Source organism: Zymoseptoria tritici, chromosome 15 (assembly GCF_000219625.1).
Source record: "Zymoseptoria tritici IPO323 chromosome 15, whole genome shotgun sequence".
NCBI lineage: Eukaryota > Fungi > Ascomycota > Dothideomycetes > Mycosphaerellales > Mycosphaerellaceae > Zymoseptoria > Zymoseptoria tritici.
The window spans coordinates 292,813-311,567 of NC_018204.1; the positions used below are offsets into that span (position 1 = coordinate 292,813).

The 18,755-nt window shown below is 50.6% G+C and overlaps 1 protein-coding gene across 1 annotated transcript; it reads right to left on the reverse strand.

The window, feature by feature from the left end:
• Positions 1-917: 917 nt before the first annotated feature.
• Positions 918-1,893, reverse strand: MYCGRDRAFT_97651 (uncharacterized protein; the record flags this gene model as incomplete). Its single annotated transcript, XM_003847327.1, has 2 exons — positions 918-1,327; positions 1,527-1,893. 2 exons carry the CDS (start codon positions 1,891-1,893, stop codon positions 918-920), a joined length of 777 nt encoding a protein of 258 aa, XP_003847375.1.
• Between the last annotated feature and the right edge of the window lie 16,862 nt (positions 1,894-18,755).

Consider the following 18,755-nt stretch of genomic DNA (forward strand, 5'->3'; position numbering starts at 1 on the left):
CGGTATCACTGTGCTGCATGGCTCTCCGTCGCTGTTGCGAGAGAACCTGGGAAGACCCGAATTAGGTAGTTTTGTGCTACACGACAGCTATGCGTCCAGCCCAAACATGCTCCACAAGAGTAACACCGTCGTCCTTGTAGCTGCATGTGGGGTGTTGTGATGCCTATAGAGCATCCGAGGTCTCCTGCTGCGAACACAAGTGTCTTGGGAGATCCTGGCCCACGGCAATTCATCTACTGTCGCTTCCGGTGGTCGCGGACACCCTACTCCAGCGGACAACGGCGCCATGGTTTTGAACGGACTTCCGAAGTTTAAAGCTAAGTGGAAGCAGCAGCGCGGGCGTGCTAGACTTTGAGGGCTGCTAATTGCAGCGTTTGGAATCTGGCTAACAATGCTATTAAGCATGTCCGCGGTCGTGCCTTATCCGGCAACTCGAACAATGTATACTTCTGCTGTTCTAATAACCTGGCCTTCCTCTGTTACTACTAAACCACGAACCCGCCCACGCCAGTCGAGCTTCGGGCAAGCCCTTAGCTAGATGCTGCAATCGGGCTCTGCGCTTGCACTGCTTCTCTAGCTCCTTTGTCCGGTTTCCAGCAGCTTCCGCTTACCCATTCGCGTTGCTCCGGGAGTGACGGGACGAGATGAGTGGGAGTGCAGGAGGGCCGCCGGCTTAATTGTGAGATAATAGCTTGTTCGGGGTTGGGACTGGCGGTTTATTCGTGCCGAAAGCTTGAGGTCTCTTGGCAGTCGATGATGGGTGTATATTCATCCTCGCCGCTGGTTGTTCCAGCTGCCGGGCGATCGAGGTCTTATCACGATTATGCTGCTCTTTTTCTGATCCGCAGAACGCAAGTTTCACGCAGGCCACTCTCCGATCATCCTGCTCCACGTTGTCCTCGACTTGCGTGCCTCGATTAGGGCAAAATCCCCAGTCCACGCATTTGTCCTTCGATCTCTTCTTTGTCCTGCATACGATCGTGAATGCGCAGCCAAATCTCCTTTGCTTGCTTTCGCAGCCCGGCCTTCGCTCGTATTGTCCTCCCTAACAACGCCTCTACCTTGGGCCAGCTTTTGACGAGTCCTTCAATGGGGGAGTGCTCTGCCGCCTTTAGCCACGTGCATGCGATTTCTTCGAGTCCTCTGTCGTCCAATCCTTGCGAGTAAGACGGACTGTGGACTAACCACGAGGTCATGGATCCCAGTGTGTCTTGGTCGATGTACGCTTTCGTCGCAATGAAGCCTCCCACAATCGTGACCAGCCCGTGAATAGTCCCAGATCTCATGCGGATGGCGTCGTCGCTGCCCATGATGTAGAACAGCCCGCCTTCCATCAATTGGCAACAATTCTTTAGTAGGCCCCCACGGGTTCCATGCTCGTCCAAGACTTCGAGATTTCGCTTTGTCGGTGGCCAGAAGAAGAAGATTCGCCTGCTCTGTTCAACTGGACTAGACACCACGCTCTGACCGTTGTCTCGAAAGCATAACATCAACTGATGCCCCGCCTGTCAATACAGTATACTTACCGATGTGGAGGCCCGTCGTACCGCCCTTGGTCGTCAATATCACTTCCGTGTCATCTTGTTCCTGTGGCATCGGATCTTGGTCAAGCCGAGGAACGGAGAAGTATGGATCATCCTTTAATATAAACATGGCGCTGGTCGGCGTTTCCTTCGGATTCGCCGTCTTGTAATCGTAGACCAGATCGAGCAGAATCTCTCGGGTGATGGAGCCCTGTAGATTGGGATTCTCCACTCCGCCGCGGAAGATTCGCGTCCGCGTCGCAGTGATCAGGTGGTGGTGTAGAGCGCGGTTTGTGTGATGTTTCCCGCCATGATAGGCCCTTGACGATTCGAAACCAACGGGAACGCCTCCTGCTCCCTCCCACATCATCCTCACTGATGTCTAACAGTGCTTGAGAGGCGTCAAGGAAGCATCGCTCAAAGCCTTGCATAAACCCGGCTGTCCAATCACACCCATCTCTTCTAACATCGATGCCTTTTCTAACTCGCATGGCATGACGGGTTCCCGGAAGTGTGCCATGGACTGGTCGCTTCCTTTTGTTACTCTGTGTCGCTTGCTTAGGTTGGTCTCACTCTCCGCCTCGTCTCTCTCTCTTCCTCCTCCCAGCTGACGATATCTTCGGCATCCCAATGGTCTGATGTGTCTCCCGAGAGAAGTGCTTCGGATCTGTCAGCAAGTAGCCGCAAGAAAACCGCATATGTCTTGTGGTTGGAGAGTTCTCGTATGTGGCGTCGAAGCGCTGGGGCACTTGCAAGCTCTCCTCGACAGAAACCACGAATTCTTTGGTGTTTTGTGACGCGTGCTTGGATAGCAGGCCTTGGGTCCATTGTCGGAACCGGCTTCAATGTCAACCCTACTGGTACGGAGTCTTGAATGTGGCGATGAGTAGTCCGTGCGAAACTGCGCGTGCATGTGCGCGTGCGTATGCGTGTGCGGTTTCGCACGCTTCTGCATGCCTGTGCGTAGACCTAGAACTAGCGTGCGTAGAATGCATACCCGCCCGTGGACCTCACGATGGTGGATGGCTGGTGTTCAAAAACACCAAAAACCTCGCTCAGGTTTACTTGAACCCTTGAAGCCTCAGGCACCGTTTCACTTGAAGGCTCGTTATTATCATATGACTCGCTCGTTTCAGTTAGTCTATATAGCTTGAGGGCCTTCGCCCTTATAAATCAGTATTATTCTTTTTCCGCTTTTTGATCATCTAGTAGCTGAGAGCACTTAAGGCGGCTCCTTAGCCGTCTTACCGGCTGGCTCTGCCACTTAAGGGTCAGAGCTGGCCGGATGCTCGATTCATTGCCTATTTAATTAAACTAGCTTGAAACGACTCTGGTTTAAGACCTCCTTAGACCTATGGACTATACCGGACTTTCTACTTGGACTGTACACCTAACTAGAAGCACCGGGTTTTCTATAGCTAGGGGTCCTATATATAGCGATTTACTTAGCGGTGCTATGTGTGCTAGATTGCTAACTTCTACTTAAACGTTAACGCAAAACTCGTTTTGCCTTAAGTTTAAGACTTAAAGTATGGAATTACCGCACTTAAAACTAGTTACCCAAATACTTGAAGCGCGCTATGTTTGAATACGATAATGGCCAGAGCTGCCTAGCCGCTTAAGGAACTACAAGGAGGAAGTTATGACCCTTTAAGTTACCGGAAGTAACAACAATAGCAACTTAATTCAGTTCGATTAACAACCTATCCTACTAAGACAAGATGTCCGTTACTAGCTAAGCTAAAGGAACTATAGAGCTTCCTTCCTCCTACGACTTAAACCTAATAGTTGCTAAAGGAGAAAGGCTTAAGGAAGATAGGCAAGGCTATCTAAGCCTGATCGACGAACTTAATTGTATTAAGGAACGAGGTAGCGATGCAGGGGCGGCACTATCTACTACTGCTCGTCTCTTCCCTGAAGGAGATCCTTAGACGGATCCCCTAGCTCCACTTGGAGCTAATGTTACCTTCCGAACTCCTACTTAACTAAGCCGACCTGCTGCTAATGTAGGCTTAGGCCCTACTCGTTTTAGCGAGCATGTGGCCGCCTTAAGGGAGATAGAGGAACATATTAATCGACTTGAAGCGGACGCTGTCCGACTTTAGGCCGAGAACGCCCGCTTGTCCTAGGAGCCTGTTCGAGTAGGATCTGCTAACAGGCCTATCCGGGGACTAAGCGAGCTAGGAGCCGTACGGTTTAAGCTATCCCCATATCGAGGAGATGACCCTAGGCACGGCTTAAGTAACGATAAGGGACCAAGTCGTCCCCATCGCCACACGTCTAGAACACTAGGCAGGGATACAACTCCCCTTAATTCCTTGGATACTTCCATCAAGGCTTCCGTCCGGGCACTAGAACTATACTGGGGAGACACTCGAAACAACGCTGCTGATATCTGGGTTAGGTCTATGGAGCGTTACTTAAGGTCTTAGATTGCCCTGAGATAGAGGGGTATCCGCCTATCCGAAGCTAACCTTATCGAATTAGTAGGTAGCTGGATGTAGCGTAACGCCCTTGCTTAGTAGGAGGAACAGGAAGAGACTTGTAGGCTTGAAATCATCGAGGGAACCTATACCCTTAACTTAATGCTCGGCAACCTCGTCTCCTATTTCTAAGATTATTATTACTAAGAGAAGCTCTAGAGACAATACCGAGCTCTTAAGCAAACAGGAGGTGTTATTACCTTTTATCACAAAATCCTCTCCGTAGCTCGTATGCTTAAGCTAAGGCCCAATGACTTCTCTAATGCTACTGTCTTCTTTAATAGGCTTAAGCTGTCGATTCGAGCGGAGCTTATTCGACATAAGCTTACCCCTTAAAAGGCTAGACTATAGGAGATTATGGACTAGGCTCAAGCTATCGACGTAGCCAACTAGGAGGTCGTAGATTCTTAAAGGGGCCCAAGAATGGATGCCCCTGCCTTTAAGGAAAACCGCAATGCTCTTGCTAGGAAGGCTTTTAAACTAAGAAAGGTGAACAAGACTACCGTAGAGTATGTTGCCGCTGCCCTTAAACACATGGCTAACGACAATAGCTCTAAGCCACCGGCTTAGGAGTATTCCTTAAAGTGCTATAACTGCGGAGTCGCCGGACACACCTAGTATCGCTGTTAGAAGAAGCTTAAGCCAGACTTGTAGAAGAAGCAGGACGACTACAACAGACGTAAGGGGGGCTTAAGCAAGCCGACAAAAAAATAGACAACGACTTAGATGCTAAGGATTCTCAGTCGTCTGTTGCGTCGCCCTCATTGCTTAGGATCTCTCCTAATGCTTAACTTGACTACCTTAACGCTATAGGACCAAACCTTTTGGTTACCTCTGGACGCTTAGGTTTAAGTAAGCATTCTGTTAAGGCCAAGTTCCTGTTCGACACTAGGGCTACGCGTGTATACGTCTTACGAACGATCGCGGACTAGTTTCCGGAGGCTTAAGTGGCCATAGATTCCCAGACCGTGGTTCTGCCTAACGGCACAGCAATAGAGACAACCCTTGGGGTTAAGCTGCCTTACCAGCTGCGTAACTTTAAGGGGGAAATCACTGCCCGAGTGCTTGATCTCGCTAATTACGAGGTAATCCTTAGCCTTAAATGGTTTAGGCAGTACTGCCCGACTATCAATTTCTTTACGAACAAGGTGTACTTATACGACAACGGTGTCAAGTATGCTATACCATGCTCTGGATACGCTCCTGACTTAAGGAGCGTTCCGGTAGATGAGGACCTCTGTTCCCTTAAGGAACTAGAGGACTTACTTAACGTTGATCCCGACATGCCCTTATATCTCTTAAACATAGATGAATACCAGGAGCGGCAGCAGGAGAGGGAACGCGATCCTAAGGACGACCCTATGTCTATTGAGGAAGACGACGTTCCTCCTCCCTTAAGTAAGGAACCCAGCTTAAGCCGCATTATCCTAGATAACAGGGATCTGTTTAGATCTTCCTTGCCTAACAAGCTACCGAAGGACCGGTTTATTGTGCATTTAATCGACACCGGGGACTATAAGCCGATTAATTAACAGCCTTACTAGCTGTCTTATGCCTAATCGCTTAAACAGGAGTCTTAAATCGAGGAACTCTGGAAACGTAGGTTAATTAACAAATCCCAATCGGCTTAGGGGAGCCCTGTGTTACTTGTACCTAAGCTAGGAGGGAAATAGCGAATGTGCGTTAATTTCAGGGCTCTAAACAACGCTACCGTTAAGGATCGATTCCCCCTGCCTCGGATTTCCGACTGCTTAGATGCATTTTATAGTTTAAGGTACTTTACTAAGATTAACTTAACCTCCGGGTTCTAGCAATTAAAGGTAAAGGAAGAGGACCAGCACAAGACAGCATTTAACACTCGCTAGGGCAAATACTACTTTAAGGTAATGCCTTTTAGCTTGTGCAATGCACCGGCAAGCTTCTAGAGCTTAATAAACGAAGCCCTAAGAAAGCACCTTTACAAGACGTGTGTAGTTTACTTGGACGATATTATGATCTTCTTCGAGACTTTGGAGGAGCACGAAGTCCACTTAAAGGAAGTCCTGGATATCCTGCGATCATAAGAGCTGTATTGCTCCCCTAAGAAATGCTACATTAGGGTTAAGGAATTCGACTTCTGTAGGCACCGAGTAAGCTACAATTAAGTTAGGCCTATAGAAGACAAGATCTCTATTGTTAGAGACTAGCTACAGCCGACTAACGCTTAAGAAGTGCGGCAGTTTATTAGGCTAGCTTCCTTCTACCGTAAGTACGTTAGAGACTTTGCTAGGCACGCTGCTCTACTGTTAGACCTCCTTAAGGAAGATAACTTGCTGCTGCGTGCTAAGAAGAAGCGCCCTATTAAGTAGACTGCCTAGTGCACTATCGCTTTTGCGAAGCTTAAGGAAGCCCTGTGTAGTAAGCTAGTGCTAATTATGCTAGACACTAAGAAGCCCTTTATTATTAAAACGGATGCAAGTGAGTAGGCGCTTGGTGCAGTCCTGCATTAAGCTAACTCTAATAGGAAATTGCATCCGGTTGCTTTCGAGGGCCGCAAGCTGCAAGGGGCAGAACTGAACTATCTAGTGCACGAGAAGGAGCTCCTTGCTATTAAGGAAGCCCTTCGAAAATGGAACTACTACATCGACAATAGGACTAAGACTTAAGTAATTACGGATTACTACAGCCTGTAGTACCTAAAAACCTCGAAGACTCTAACTAAGCGGCTTGCACGCTAGATTAAGGAGTTTCAAGCTTATAACATCGACATCCGCTACCGCAAGGGGAGTGAGGCCATAGTCCCTAATGCCCTCTCCCGCCGGCCGGACTTAATGGAAGGTACCCTAGCTAACATAGCCGGGGAGGGTTCTGCATGGCCTAGGGATTAATTACTTAAACCCGCGGACTTCTTGACCGCTTTGCCTCACTCCTTTAAGGAGAACGCTATAAGGGGGACAATTATACGAGGATTCTCCGAGCGTGAGGTAGTTAATAGAGTGATCTATTTCAAAACCATAGGGGAGATGCCCGAGAATAAGAAGCTAAGCCGCTTAATTGAAAAGAAGGTGTCAGATCTTGTCCTTAAGGACGACCTCCTGTATTATCGCGAGGCTGATAGAAGCCTTGTACCCTACGTAGATCCGGAATTCCGGTAGGACTTCCTTAAGCGCTGCTATAATGACTACGGGCACTTCGTACTGCCCGGCGTCTGCAGTATTCTTCGAGCGAGGGGCTGGTGGTGGTCACTTAAACAGGATGTTTATAACTACGCTTCTACTTGCCCTTAGTGTTAAGCTACGAAGAAGAAGTCCCGGAGTCCCCTGTAGGAACCGCGATTCCACCAAGCTAATTCTAAGCTTAAGCCATTTAAGCGCTAGGCGATTAATGTTGTCGGTCTAATGCCTATTACACTTAATAGTAACAAGTACATTATTACAGCCGTAGATTATGCCACTAGTTGGCCGGTTGCAAGGGCTACCTCGAACTAAGAAACCGAGACGGTCGCTCGTTTTGTTTAAGAAGAGATCTATGCGAACTTTGGACCCCTAAGGGAAGTCCTTAGTAACAATAGATCTAACTTCATAAGCAAGGCGTTTGATATCCTTATGGATACCCTTTAAGCTAACCATAGGCTGACGACGCCCTACTATCCTCGCACGAACGGGAAGGTTGAGGCCTTGAACGGTGTTCTCGGCCGGATCCTCTCTAAGATGTGCTATAGTAAAAGCGTGCACGCTTGGGACTTGTACCTTCCTAAGGCGCTGTATTCAAGCCGAATCCGGGCCTAGTCCGGTTGTGGATACAGCCCCTTCTTCCTCTTGTTCGGCTAGCAACCCCAAATACTTGAGGATCATCCGTACCTGCGTCCGATGCAGCTTGAGCCCGAGGATCCTAAATCTAGGCATTAAGTGATGCAGAACGCTAGGACGATTGCCGCAGAAAAGCTGCTTGCGAAAGCAGTAAGAGCCGGCGCTATTAGTGGACACACCTTTAAGGAAACTAATAGCAAGTTCATCGAGGGAGACTTTGTTCTTGTCTCAAATAAGACCAAGACGAAGCTCTAGCCGACCTTCGTAGGTCCCTTTAAGGTAATTAAGCGAAGCTGGCTTAGTACGTATACCTTAGAGTCCCACGACGGGTCTGTGGTTAAGCATTAAGTGCATAGTGATCGCCTGATCCGCGCTAACTGTACTAGTTTCAGGGACTAGCAGAAGCGCTGTGGACAGGAGATTTCACTTAAGGCCGCTAGCTAGGAGTTTAAGGACTCCTTGCGTAAGGATCTTGCACTTAATCTACGCTTGAGTTTCTCTACTCTAGCGACTATTCCCAAACAGAAGTGGGACAAGTTGTCTTTATAGCAGCTTAAACGGTTAGGAGCCCTTCGATTCCTTTTAGGGGAGGGCAAACCTTTAGATTCTTTAAAAACTGACGATTAGCCAAAGTTTTAACACAAGCTTGAACTCGCTGCTAATAAGATCCGAAGGAAGTATAGAGATGTTTCACGCGCGAATCGAGACAATGCTAAGGAGGTAGAGAAACTTGAGGCTACTCTCGAGAAGAAACGTCTTAGGGAGCTAAAGAAGTTAGCACCCTTAAGTTAGCCGGTTATGCATCCGGTAAATGCAGCAGCAACATTAAGGGAAGACGCTTAAGTTAACCCTGTTGCAGCAACTGTTCCTGTCTATACGGAGCCTGTTGTAGAAGAAACGGAAGAGGAACTACTTGTGATCCCTTCCGAGCTCTAGGAGACTCTACTTAAACCCTAAGGGGAGTCGGGTAATAACGAGGACACTATTGTGGTTGTGCCCCGTCGACGACCACCCCAGAACACAAGGGAAGCTCCTCGTAATCCTGCGGTGCAGCTACGAAGGAAGCCAACCTTCAAGTCTAAACGAAAGGTTAATGCGAGGGCCTAAGTTTGATAGATCCCCCGGAGGGTTTTCATTTTATGTTTTTTATACTTAAGGCCAGTCCTCAAGTGCTATCATACATTTATTTCGCGCTGGCTTTCTAGCGTCGTATCGCATTACATCGTATGCACAGCCTAGCAGATGAGGGGGCTTAGAAAAAAGAAAAACAAGAAAAACAACGCTTTTGGTGCTCCTGCTTAAGCCTACGAATTTTCTACCGATCCTACTTGGACCCGAATTAACCCTTCTTAGCTTGCTCCCTCTTAGCATCTTCTTCCTTCTTAGTAATAAGCTGCGTCTTAAGGGCTGACATTACCGCCTGCAAGTGCAGCATCTAAGGAGTGATGCCTTGATTAGCCCTAAGACGCACTTAAGCCCGCGAGAGAGCCATCTAGACGACTTAATATACGGAGTGGCGCTTGTTAAAGCGGTTGCGGTAGAGCTGCTTAATGTGCTCCGTGTACACGCGCGTACGTTAGCTTCCTTAAGGAACTATTAGGCCCTCTGCGCCGTATGCTTGACGCCCATTGTTAGCCCGAGGAGCCGTGCTAAAAAACAGGTTCCCCTGGGTAGCGAAACTGCTTAAGGGAAGCACTAGCTCGTATACAAGGCGGCCGGAGAAGGTTGGAATTAGGTCGTAATTATTAGTTAAGCCGGTCCGTACTAGTATCAAGGTCTGATCGATAGCGTATAAGAGCCTCTCTCCTTTATGCATCAGATCTACGAAATCCTCCGCCGCATTATAGAACGGTAGGCTTGGAGATTGACGAGCTGAAGCTAGTGCGTTTCGAACCGGAGCTTGAACGGGAGCGGGCATGGTGCTCGGCCGAGGAGGCGGGCCCCGACGAGTACTTAAACTAGGGGGCCCTAGCGCTAGAGTGCCTTGACGATCGCCTGTCGGGAAGAGGGCGGGGCCAGGCCTAGAGGAACCTTGTTGCCCTGTGCGGAAGAGTGGAGGTGCGTCGGCCGGACGGGTCGTACGCCTAGCTTAAGGGTTGTCGCGGCGATACATGTTATCTATAGTTATAGGCATTCCTTAGGCGTAGTTCTTAGGAAGCTAGAAGGACAAAGGCCTAGCACCCGGAGACCTACCGAACCCCCTTAAAGGATCTAAGTAAGGACGCTCTAGCCGCGAAGGAGTAGTGTCCATCTCCTCACGAGCAGACAAAGGACCCCTCAAGTTAGGGGAACGAGCTGCGACAGCTATTAAGTTAATGTCCTCTATATCGGCGATATTCGTCTAACTAGTAAGGAATAGGTTAAGCAGCTGCGTAACTCTGCCGGATCCAGAATCGAAAGGTCTCGGGCTAGAAGGCGTCGGGCTTAAGGGCACTTGGATAGGCTCTTCTGGGAGCGGAATTAAGACTTCCTCCTTAAAGTCTACCTACTCGTCCTCCGCATCGTTATTACCTTCCTTAGCCTTCGGGTTCCTCTTCTTAGTCCTAGTCTTTCCCTAGAGTTCAGAATCTCTAACCGAACAGCGATCGTAGTAGTTAGTGTAGCTATAGTTAGCATAGCAGCTAAAGCAGCCTCTACTACTGCGGTATAACTTGAAGGGACTAGCCTTGCGCTTTCCGGACTCGCAGCTACAGTTGCCTTCTTAAGGGCTGCTACCGAGAGCTTAAGTGAAAAGAGAGACTAGACGCTATTGCTTGCAGGCCCTGATAAGGTAACCGTCCGATTTACGCTAGTCTAAGCTGCGCAGATCGCCTAGCTTGAACGCTTAAAGTCCATCGATTAAGGCATTAAGTTAGGAAATCGTGAAGGCAGCTAGAAATTGCCGAAGGTACTTGATAGGCGCATTCGACACTATAATCAGATAATACATCACTTCCCTTATTTATGCGTCTGTAACCGCGATGCGATTAGAGGCTAGGCTAGGAGTAAGGAGAGCTTTAAGTCGAGCGCCGACAGAGGCGTGTATAGCAATGCTATTAATGTTTCCTTAAGGGTCGAAGCGATCTAGCTTAGGGTACAAGCTACGAAGATCCGGAGAGCGGTTAAGGACGTTGCGAGGCATTGTAGGGTCCTAACCTTATGCGGTAGTACGACTCCTCAAGCTACGGCCCTAGTTCGCTAGTTAAGGGTTGCGCTAAGGGATTTCGTAATTGTTGCTTGTAGGGGTGCGTGTGCCTGGTGGCTTGGACCTAAGGCTTAAGGCAGACATGTTAAGCCTATCGCGATAAGTATCGTATGCCGACTTGTGACCGGTGGCTTGTTTATACCCGAATTTGGTGTACTCTATACGGTTACGCCGAGACATAATATTAGGCTGGACGTAGAGTTTCCTTAAGGCGAACTTGTCTATTAATTCTTAGGTAGCAGCAGCTCGTAACGGCTGCTTCTTGCTGCTTGAGACCGAGCTAAATGCTTGAGTTAACATCCTTGCATCTAAGTATCTACGCTTAACTGTCTTAATAGCACTTTAAACAGCCTTCGTAGGAGGGAACTTAGGGGCTAGTTTGCGAGGAGACCGGCGGAGCTGCTTGTCGACCTTGTCGTCCTTGCTCTTCTCGTCTTTCTTGCGCTTGTCTTCGTTACCCTTCGCCATAGCAACTGTTGCTTAAGGTGTGTTGTGATGTTGTGAGGTGTGGTAATATTAGACTGTGTAAAGGTCCAAGGAAAAGGGAAGGAAAGGGTTGCGGAAGTTAATAAAAGAGAGAGGGTTTGAAAAGAAGAACGTAGTCGCTTTTGTGCCCTTAGAGGGGCGACCTACTAGTAAATTCGACCATGTGCCAGCAGTTACCAGCTTAAGGCTTGTGATAGTACGTGAATTGGATTATTTACCTGCTGGAATTAGCTGGACGATTGCACTTGAGCCCTTACCTTCCGAGCAATCACGGACCTCCTAGATTACGCTTGTTTATTCGCGATCACGGACACTTACTTGAGAGCATTGGCATATGACCTGAGCCTTCAATTAAGGTTGTTACGAACGCTTAAGGTTACGCATTTACCAAAGGGGAGGGTGTTCAAAAACACTAAAAACCTCGCTCAGGTTTACTTAAACCCTTAAAGCCTCAGGCACCGTTTTACTTGAAGGCTCGTCATTATCATATGACTCGCTCGTTTCAGTTAGTCTATATAGCTTAAGGGCCTTCGCCCTTATAAATCAGTATCATTCTTTTTCCGCTTTTTGATCACTGGGCTATTCTTTGGAGGATTGGACTCTCCGTCTTGATCACATCCGACTTGATCACATCCGACTTGACCACATCCGTCTTGACCACATCCGTCTTGACCACATCCCGACTTGACCACCATTCCGACTTGACCACCATCTCGCCACCTTCCTCCTCTTCGCCACCTCAGCCGATTCACCGCTGTAGTCTGAACTTTACTTCTTGCTGAAATGCTGGCTCTCGGCTTCCTCGCCTACAACGGCGCATCTTTGTTCGACTTGACCTCGCCCGCCGACCTCGGCGCGGACGGATAGGATGAACCGCTTGCCCTCGCCCTGCACGTCAGTTAACGTGCAGTGCAACAGATTGCGTAAGTCCCGCTTTTCGACACCTCAGTCCCTGCTCGACATACCCGCCTCCGCATGACAGCTACCCGAGAGCTGCACTCCGAACTGAACCATGGCCCTTCATACTCCCGAGACTGGCCTCGCGGGTCTATCGAGACAATTCCCATCGCCGAGCCACGCACGCATCGAGACGAGACCTTGCTGGCCGGCAGCTGTGCATCTTTGGACAACAATTCGCCATACCGATCTGGAACTTGGAAAAGTATCGCATGAGTTGGTACCGAAAAGCGCTCGAACTGCTTGAGCTGGCGACGGAAAACAAGGTCGAGTCACGCGGGTTGAACCTGACCCACGCAGCAACCGGCAAATATTACACGAATTGGAAGTCGGAGAGCTTCTGCAACGCTTCTCAAAATCTCGGCTGGGCATCGTTGTGTTCAAGACCATCGACCCGAGCACTTTCAACAGAGGAGAGAGTGCTATGCGGTCCAAAGCGGCATTACCTGTCCTTCCCGCGCAGTAGCTGCCTCGTTCATGCGGACCTCCAGCCACTCTCTTACCCAAGAAGAATCCATTCATCGCAGTTGTTTGAACCAAGCTCGACGATGAACTTGGCGCACGGAAAGGACCTGCGGAGTGTTGTTGTGGATCAATGTTGGGTCGTTCGGTCGTGTCGGTCGTTTGGTGGTGATTGGCCTCCCGTCTTGCTCGTCTTCTTCGTCTTCCTCATATTCCTCCAGACCTTCTTCAACTTCCTCTCGAGGACTTTGTACCGCTTTCCCGTTTATTATGGCCTTCCTTGTCACGTCACGATGGTCGCCTCTTTATTTCCTCCTCCTCCTTGAAGACGTCTGCAGCCTCGCCCTTCGATTTGCCAATATCCTTGAAATTTAGGGCGATCTCTTCGAATTTGCCAACGTCCTCTATCGGCGAAGGTAATGAAGCAACTGCTGTGATTGCAGGCAGTGGAGCGCCGTCTGGGAAGGCGACGACTGGTGCAGCGACCGTAGATACCTCGGCGTTCGGGAGGGAGGTCTTGAATGAAGAGAATTCTTCAACGCAAATAGCTGCTGCTAAGAGCGGTGGACTCCGAGTTCCGTTGAATCGATCTCTGGCGTCGATGATGCTCGAGAGTGTCGCTGCTTGGGCGTAGAGGCTAAAGGCGTCGACAGCGGCTGAGTCGTTGCAGAGGGATTCTTGGGTTTGTTAAGGACTGACGAATAACAGATAAACACCGAGGCTCTCGAGAGCGTGTACGCCAGTTAGTCTTCGTACTGAATCTTGGAACCCGCTGTGCAGGATATATTCAGCTACATCCTTCGACGTGTCTTTTGTGCCCAAAACGTCTCTCCGGTGGCCGAAAGGGTGGTGTGTTGTTACTGTTTGCCTCCATCGAGTCCATTCTCCCAAGTCTTCACGCGCCCAGGCACGGTGGTCCTGAATGAGATGCGCGCGAGCGCAGAGCGGAGTGGTTCCGGTCGCGATGTCGGCGGTGAATCCTGCAATGTTGCGGGAGCTAGTTAGGAATAATCGTACCGCCGGAAGATGATTGCAAGGCGTGATGGTGGGATGCGCGGAGGTGCTGGTCGGCAATCGTGGAGGCCGTGAGACGTAGGCTGTCGCCAGAAAGAATGGGAAGTTCTGGCCGCTGCCCACCTCGATCATCAACGCCTCCACGACCTCTTTACGGCTAATATACACTTAGCACGACGACACACAGCGCCTTCCATGCCCTGGATGAGAGCAGTGTGAACTTCTCGTTCATTATACCCAATACGCTCGACTCACTCAACAACTCATACTCCGACACTCTTTACATGCGCGAGCGATGAACCCCGACCAGTCCTCTGCATCGTTTGCCTTCAATCTACCAACCCTCCACCTCGTCTCCTTATCAACACCAAATTTACGGGAATTCGAACGATGCTTTCGCCGCAAAATTATCGAGTACACACACAAAGCACAGCCAAGGTTGCACGCTTCGCCGAATTTGCTATTTTTCACTGCCCTCCTTTAGCTCTGATCTCCTGCTATACTCGGATTGGTCAGTCGCAAATAGCAAATGATAGCAAGATCTTGAATCCGGCGCGATCTACTCCCAAAGAATTGAACGCCGTCAATATCACCGCGACTGACGAGTATCCCGGCGTGCAACCCAAATCGTGCGAGCAATTTGGGATCAAGAATTCAGAAATCGAAATCAAAAGGCAGTCAAATGATTCGGTTGGCTTCTATGCCGCCCAAGCAAGGGATAGAACTACAGCCCGAGTCTGTGCGCAACACGTACACACCCGCGCGCTGACCTTGGGAGGCGAGGCCCACCGAAAACGCCCGAGAGCGTCGTTGAAGGACCTGGGATTGACATGAATCGATCCATTATGTTCGTTGTTAAACTCTGTGGTCCGTATCAGGCTGAAGTCAAAACCTTCTCCCAGCGATGCTCGGATGTCTTGGGGGTCAAAGCAGGTGATGCATTCTTGCTACGCGTTAAGAATTCCACATAAATTCCATATGTACGACCTTTCGCGTGACTTGAATAAAGGAATCTTATGCACCTTTCTACAAGTGCAGCGTCCTCTCCGCCTAATGCACTTGTCCCAGCGTCCGCACAGAGTTCCTAAAGCAGCCTCAAGACTAGCACGCTTGCGCGATGCCCCTCGGAAATCCATGGGAGATCGTCTTCTCTTCGAAACCGCTGTACGTCGCAGGAGCACCCGGGTTAGACCAAATGAACTGCTTGGATGGCATCGACAGCATCGGCACCGTGACTCCTCATCCCGATGTCTTCGACAACGAAACAGCGCCGCTCATTCTGAGCGTCCCACATCCCCCAGCGAACCCCGACGCCATCCACACCTTGGGCACAGACGTGGCTGATCCACCCGCGGCCTTACAAAGCACCTCCTCTCCTCCCGCCAAGCTCAAGTCTTCAGCCACTACGAGTCCCCAAGCTCGTCACCATCAACCCCATCGTCCAACCTTACCAGTACCCGTTCCAGTCAAACGACAGTCCATCCCAACCACCACTTCAGTCGGAACCCGCACAACGAACGCTTGCGACGAAGGTATCGCGGTCCAAGACGGGTCGCACGTGTATACACACCCGGCTGACCTCCTATCTCTGCAGGTCGATCAAAGACGGTTGCCCTTAATAATACTACCAGGAACTATACCTCGGGTCGTGGAGGACATCCTAGCTCAGCCTGGACGCTGGATGAACTCGCGGACCTGGCTACGGTCGGCGGCGCGGAGCGAGTAGAGGGGAGGAGGATGGGATACTAGTCTGCTCGGAGGGGGAGGGGTTTCTTGTTTGCGCTAGATGGGGTACAGAAGTGCGGTTTTGGGAAGAGGGTTTCGAGGTAGGATTTGATGTGCCGAGAGGAAGCCGGTAGAGAGTAATGGAACAGAGAAGTGAGTTGTACTGCATTGTGCTTTTTGGCATGTTGGATATATTCCGACGAGAATGTATGGAAGATTGTGGGTCGGTGGGTGAGCTCTAGAATACCGAAACCTGAAGTCCGCCCCTGAATCCCCGGCTTGCGGTTTGTGGATGCCCGGGCTTTAGCTTTCAGTCGGACTGTGCGCATAACGGCGAGATCGGAAGTTGGCCGGAGACGGTTGGCAGTGCGACTAGAGCCGGTGAATGTTTAGATGCTCGGCAGCTAAAAAGACCATGCAGCTCCTTCCACTAGCGGCATGCAGTCAATGCCCACGACTAATTCGACATGTACGCGCTGTATCAATCGATGTTGCGTAAGGGCATCCTGGCTGTATGCTGGTTTGACGGCAGAGTGGAGCACCGGACGTCGATGCTGGGCGATGACATTGAGGCGGAGGTGACTGCGCGTTGTGTCGATCGCGGTGTCGGAGCGGTCGCCGGCCATCTCTTTGTTGCTTGCTCCATCTCCGGCTGGTACGCAACAAGCTGCATTTCTTCAGAGACGCCGAGCTGTGCTGTTGTCGCCACTGCAGTTCTGCTGGACGAGAGGCAGCGATCTCATGAAGCGCGAGGGTGCAATCAAGATTATAACTAATCACGAGTTTCTTCATCAGCAATATTCGTGGAGCTCAGTACCGATGTTTTGATGCTCACCACGGGCCGAGAAATCAGGCACACTGACTCGGGTACAACGCCGTGATTGGTACCGGGAAAGATCGCAAGGCCATGCAGAATTCCATGTTGCGGCCGAGCGTTGGAATTCCTGGCCATGTCTCTGATCTTTCCGGGTGATCGTCGGCCAACGTATTGTCTCTGCTTCAGATACAACATGGCTGGTGCATAAGCCGCGAAGTCAGCGCCGTAACGAGTCTGCAAACTGCCGCACCGCCTTGAGGACATTGGATCGTTGCTGAAGCGAGATCAGTGGTCTCGTCCGATCCGAGCCTTGACCGTGCGACGGCGGACACAGCGATGACCACGCAGGAGTCCAACTTCCAACGATAGTAATGCTGAGGAGCTGAGGAAGGGTGGCTCCGTTCAACCCTACAGCGATAAGAGAAGACCGCGAGGGAGATTCGTCGACGATCGTGCCGGAGGAGTCAAGGGAACTTCGAGAGAACAACAAGAAGCCACTCGGTGCAGACCGCCTGGGGGAAGGGTAGGGCGCTCAGGAGTCCTCGAGCGCTGTAGAGAAAACCTTCGTCCTTCGCCGGAGATGAAATCGGCACCGGCGGTGCGCTTGGATCGTGCGAGACGTGCATTGCCAATTGACGGATTCGGAATGTCGTAGTCTGGCGCGGCAGAGGGTTCGAGAGGCAAGGCGAAGCACGCTAGCCAAAGGCAGCATTGCCGAACCTGAGGACCTTGGCGTAGCAAGCGAGCATAGGCACAGGTGGGCGCAGGAGCATGATCAATGGTATGGCGCGTAAGCCGCTGATGGGGTGTCATGTTGTTCGCGGAGTGGATGACTGCAGTCGCGTGCGTCTTTGGCGTATCGAATCGTTGGCATAGTCGAGGCCACCGCCATTGTGCCACGGCGCATGTCACAGCGAAAGATGTATCCGCGGTCACCACTGCATGAGAGAAGGGTAGTAGCCATCTCTCGCGGTAGTGTGAGGGTCGTGTCGAGGTATCAACATGGGACTGCGCTGTGATGTGGTGGTAAAGATGCTGCGCTTAAGAGCCACGAACTGGTCCAGCAGAGCTGGTGAAGCGAGCGTCGATTGTCGGTAATCGGACCAGAAGCGGAAATGCGGAAGGTATGGCGGTAATGGTCGGTAGTTCGCAGCTGGCTAGAGCTACGGTGCGCCGGTTAAGCCGGCACCGGTACCCGACTGGGTGCTCGATAACAGCGTCGGGCGCGATATTGGCAGTTCCGTTCGTAATGCCGGCGCGATGGAGCCGCTTAGTACGATCAAATTGAGGGAGACAGGCGAAAGTCGGCGAAGCTGGAAGGACCGTTAACAGCGAAGAACCACCACAGCCATAAATCCTTGCGACGACGTCGACTTGTCCATCGGTTTTCATCGGAAAAGGCTGCAAAGGTGTGATGGCATCAAATAGAAAATCGCTATCGCGATTGAAGTTTCGGCGTTCTGTCGTTGGTCTGCAAAGAACCCATAGTCGACAAATGAGTCTCCTTTTGCCGAACCGTTAGGGTGGTGGATGACCGGGTAGTGTCTTTGATAGATCCGTTGGGAGTTGGACGGCTTCGTGGGGTTGGGACGGCCTTGATGGTACAGAAACGGAGATCGCTATCGCAAGTGAAGATTCGGCATTCCGTTGTTGATTCGGCTGGCACGAACGAGCTGCTACTCTGCTGAGGTTCTTCCATTGGAAGGCTGCAGATGGGCGATGGTATGGGACAGAAAATCTGAATCGCGAGTGAAGATTCGGCGTTCTGTAGCGCCAACAAGCTGCTGCTCTGCTGAGATGCTCTGCGAACGGAGACTGCTGCGACCCGCCAACATCTCTGTTCGGAAAGGAGAACGAGCTGGGTTGAGGAGCGATCTGTTGAGACTGGAAGGACCACGATGTCTTTGCAGTCGTTGATGGATGTGCGTGTGCGCGGGCAATGGCAGGGGATCCCGAAAGTGCATCCCGATCTGGGAGAAGAGCTGCACCACCTGGTCGCATTCTTCGATATTTCAGCTGCAAATCACGGTCCTGGACCGTGTTCGTGAGCTCTCCACATCGCCGGCGCGAGTGAAGATTCGGCGGTCTGTCGTCGCCCTAGTAGGTACCGCCGGGCTACTCTATTAAGATTCCGTATAAGTATCGATTAGAGGCGCGAATAGTTACGGCTAAAAATACGATAATGTCTTTATAGACACTCGCGGTTCTACTCTTAGTAGAGTAGGCGGATTGTCTAAGGGTATTATAGCCTTAAGTGTTTGCTACGGGTAGAGGCTGTTAGAACTATATGCCTATCTAGGAGGAGAGGTATAAGAT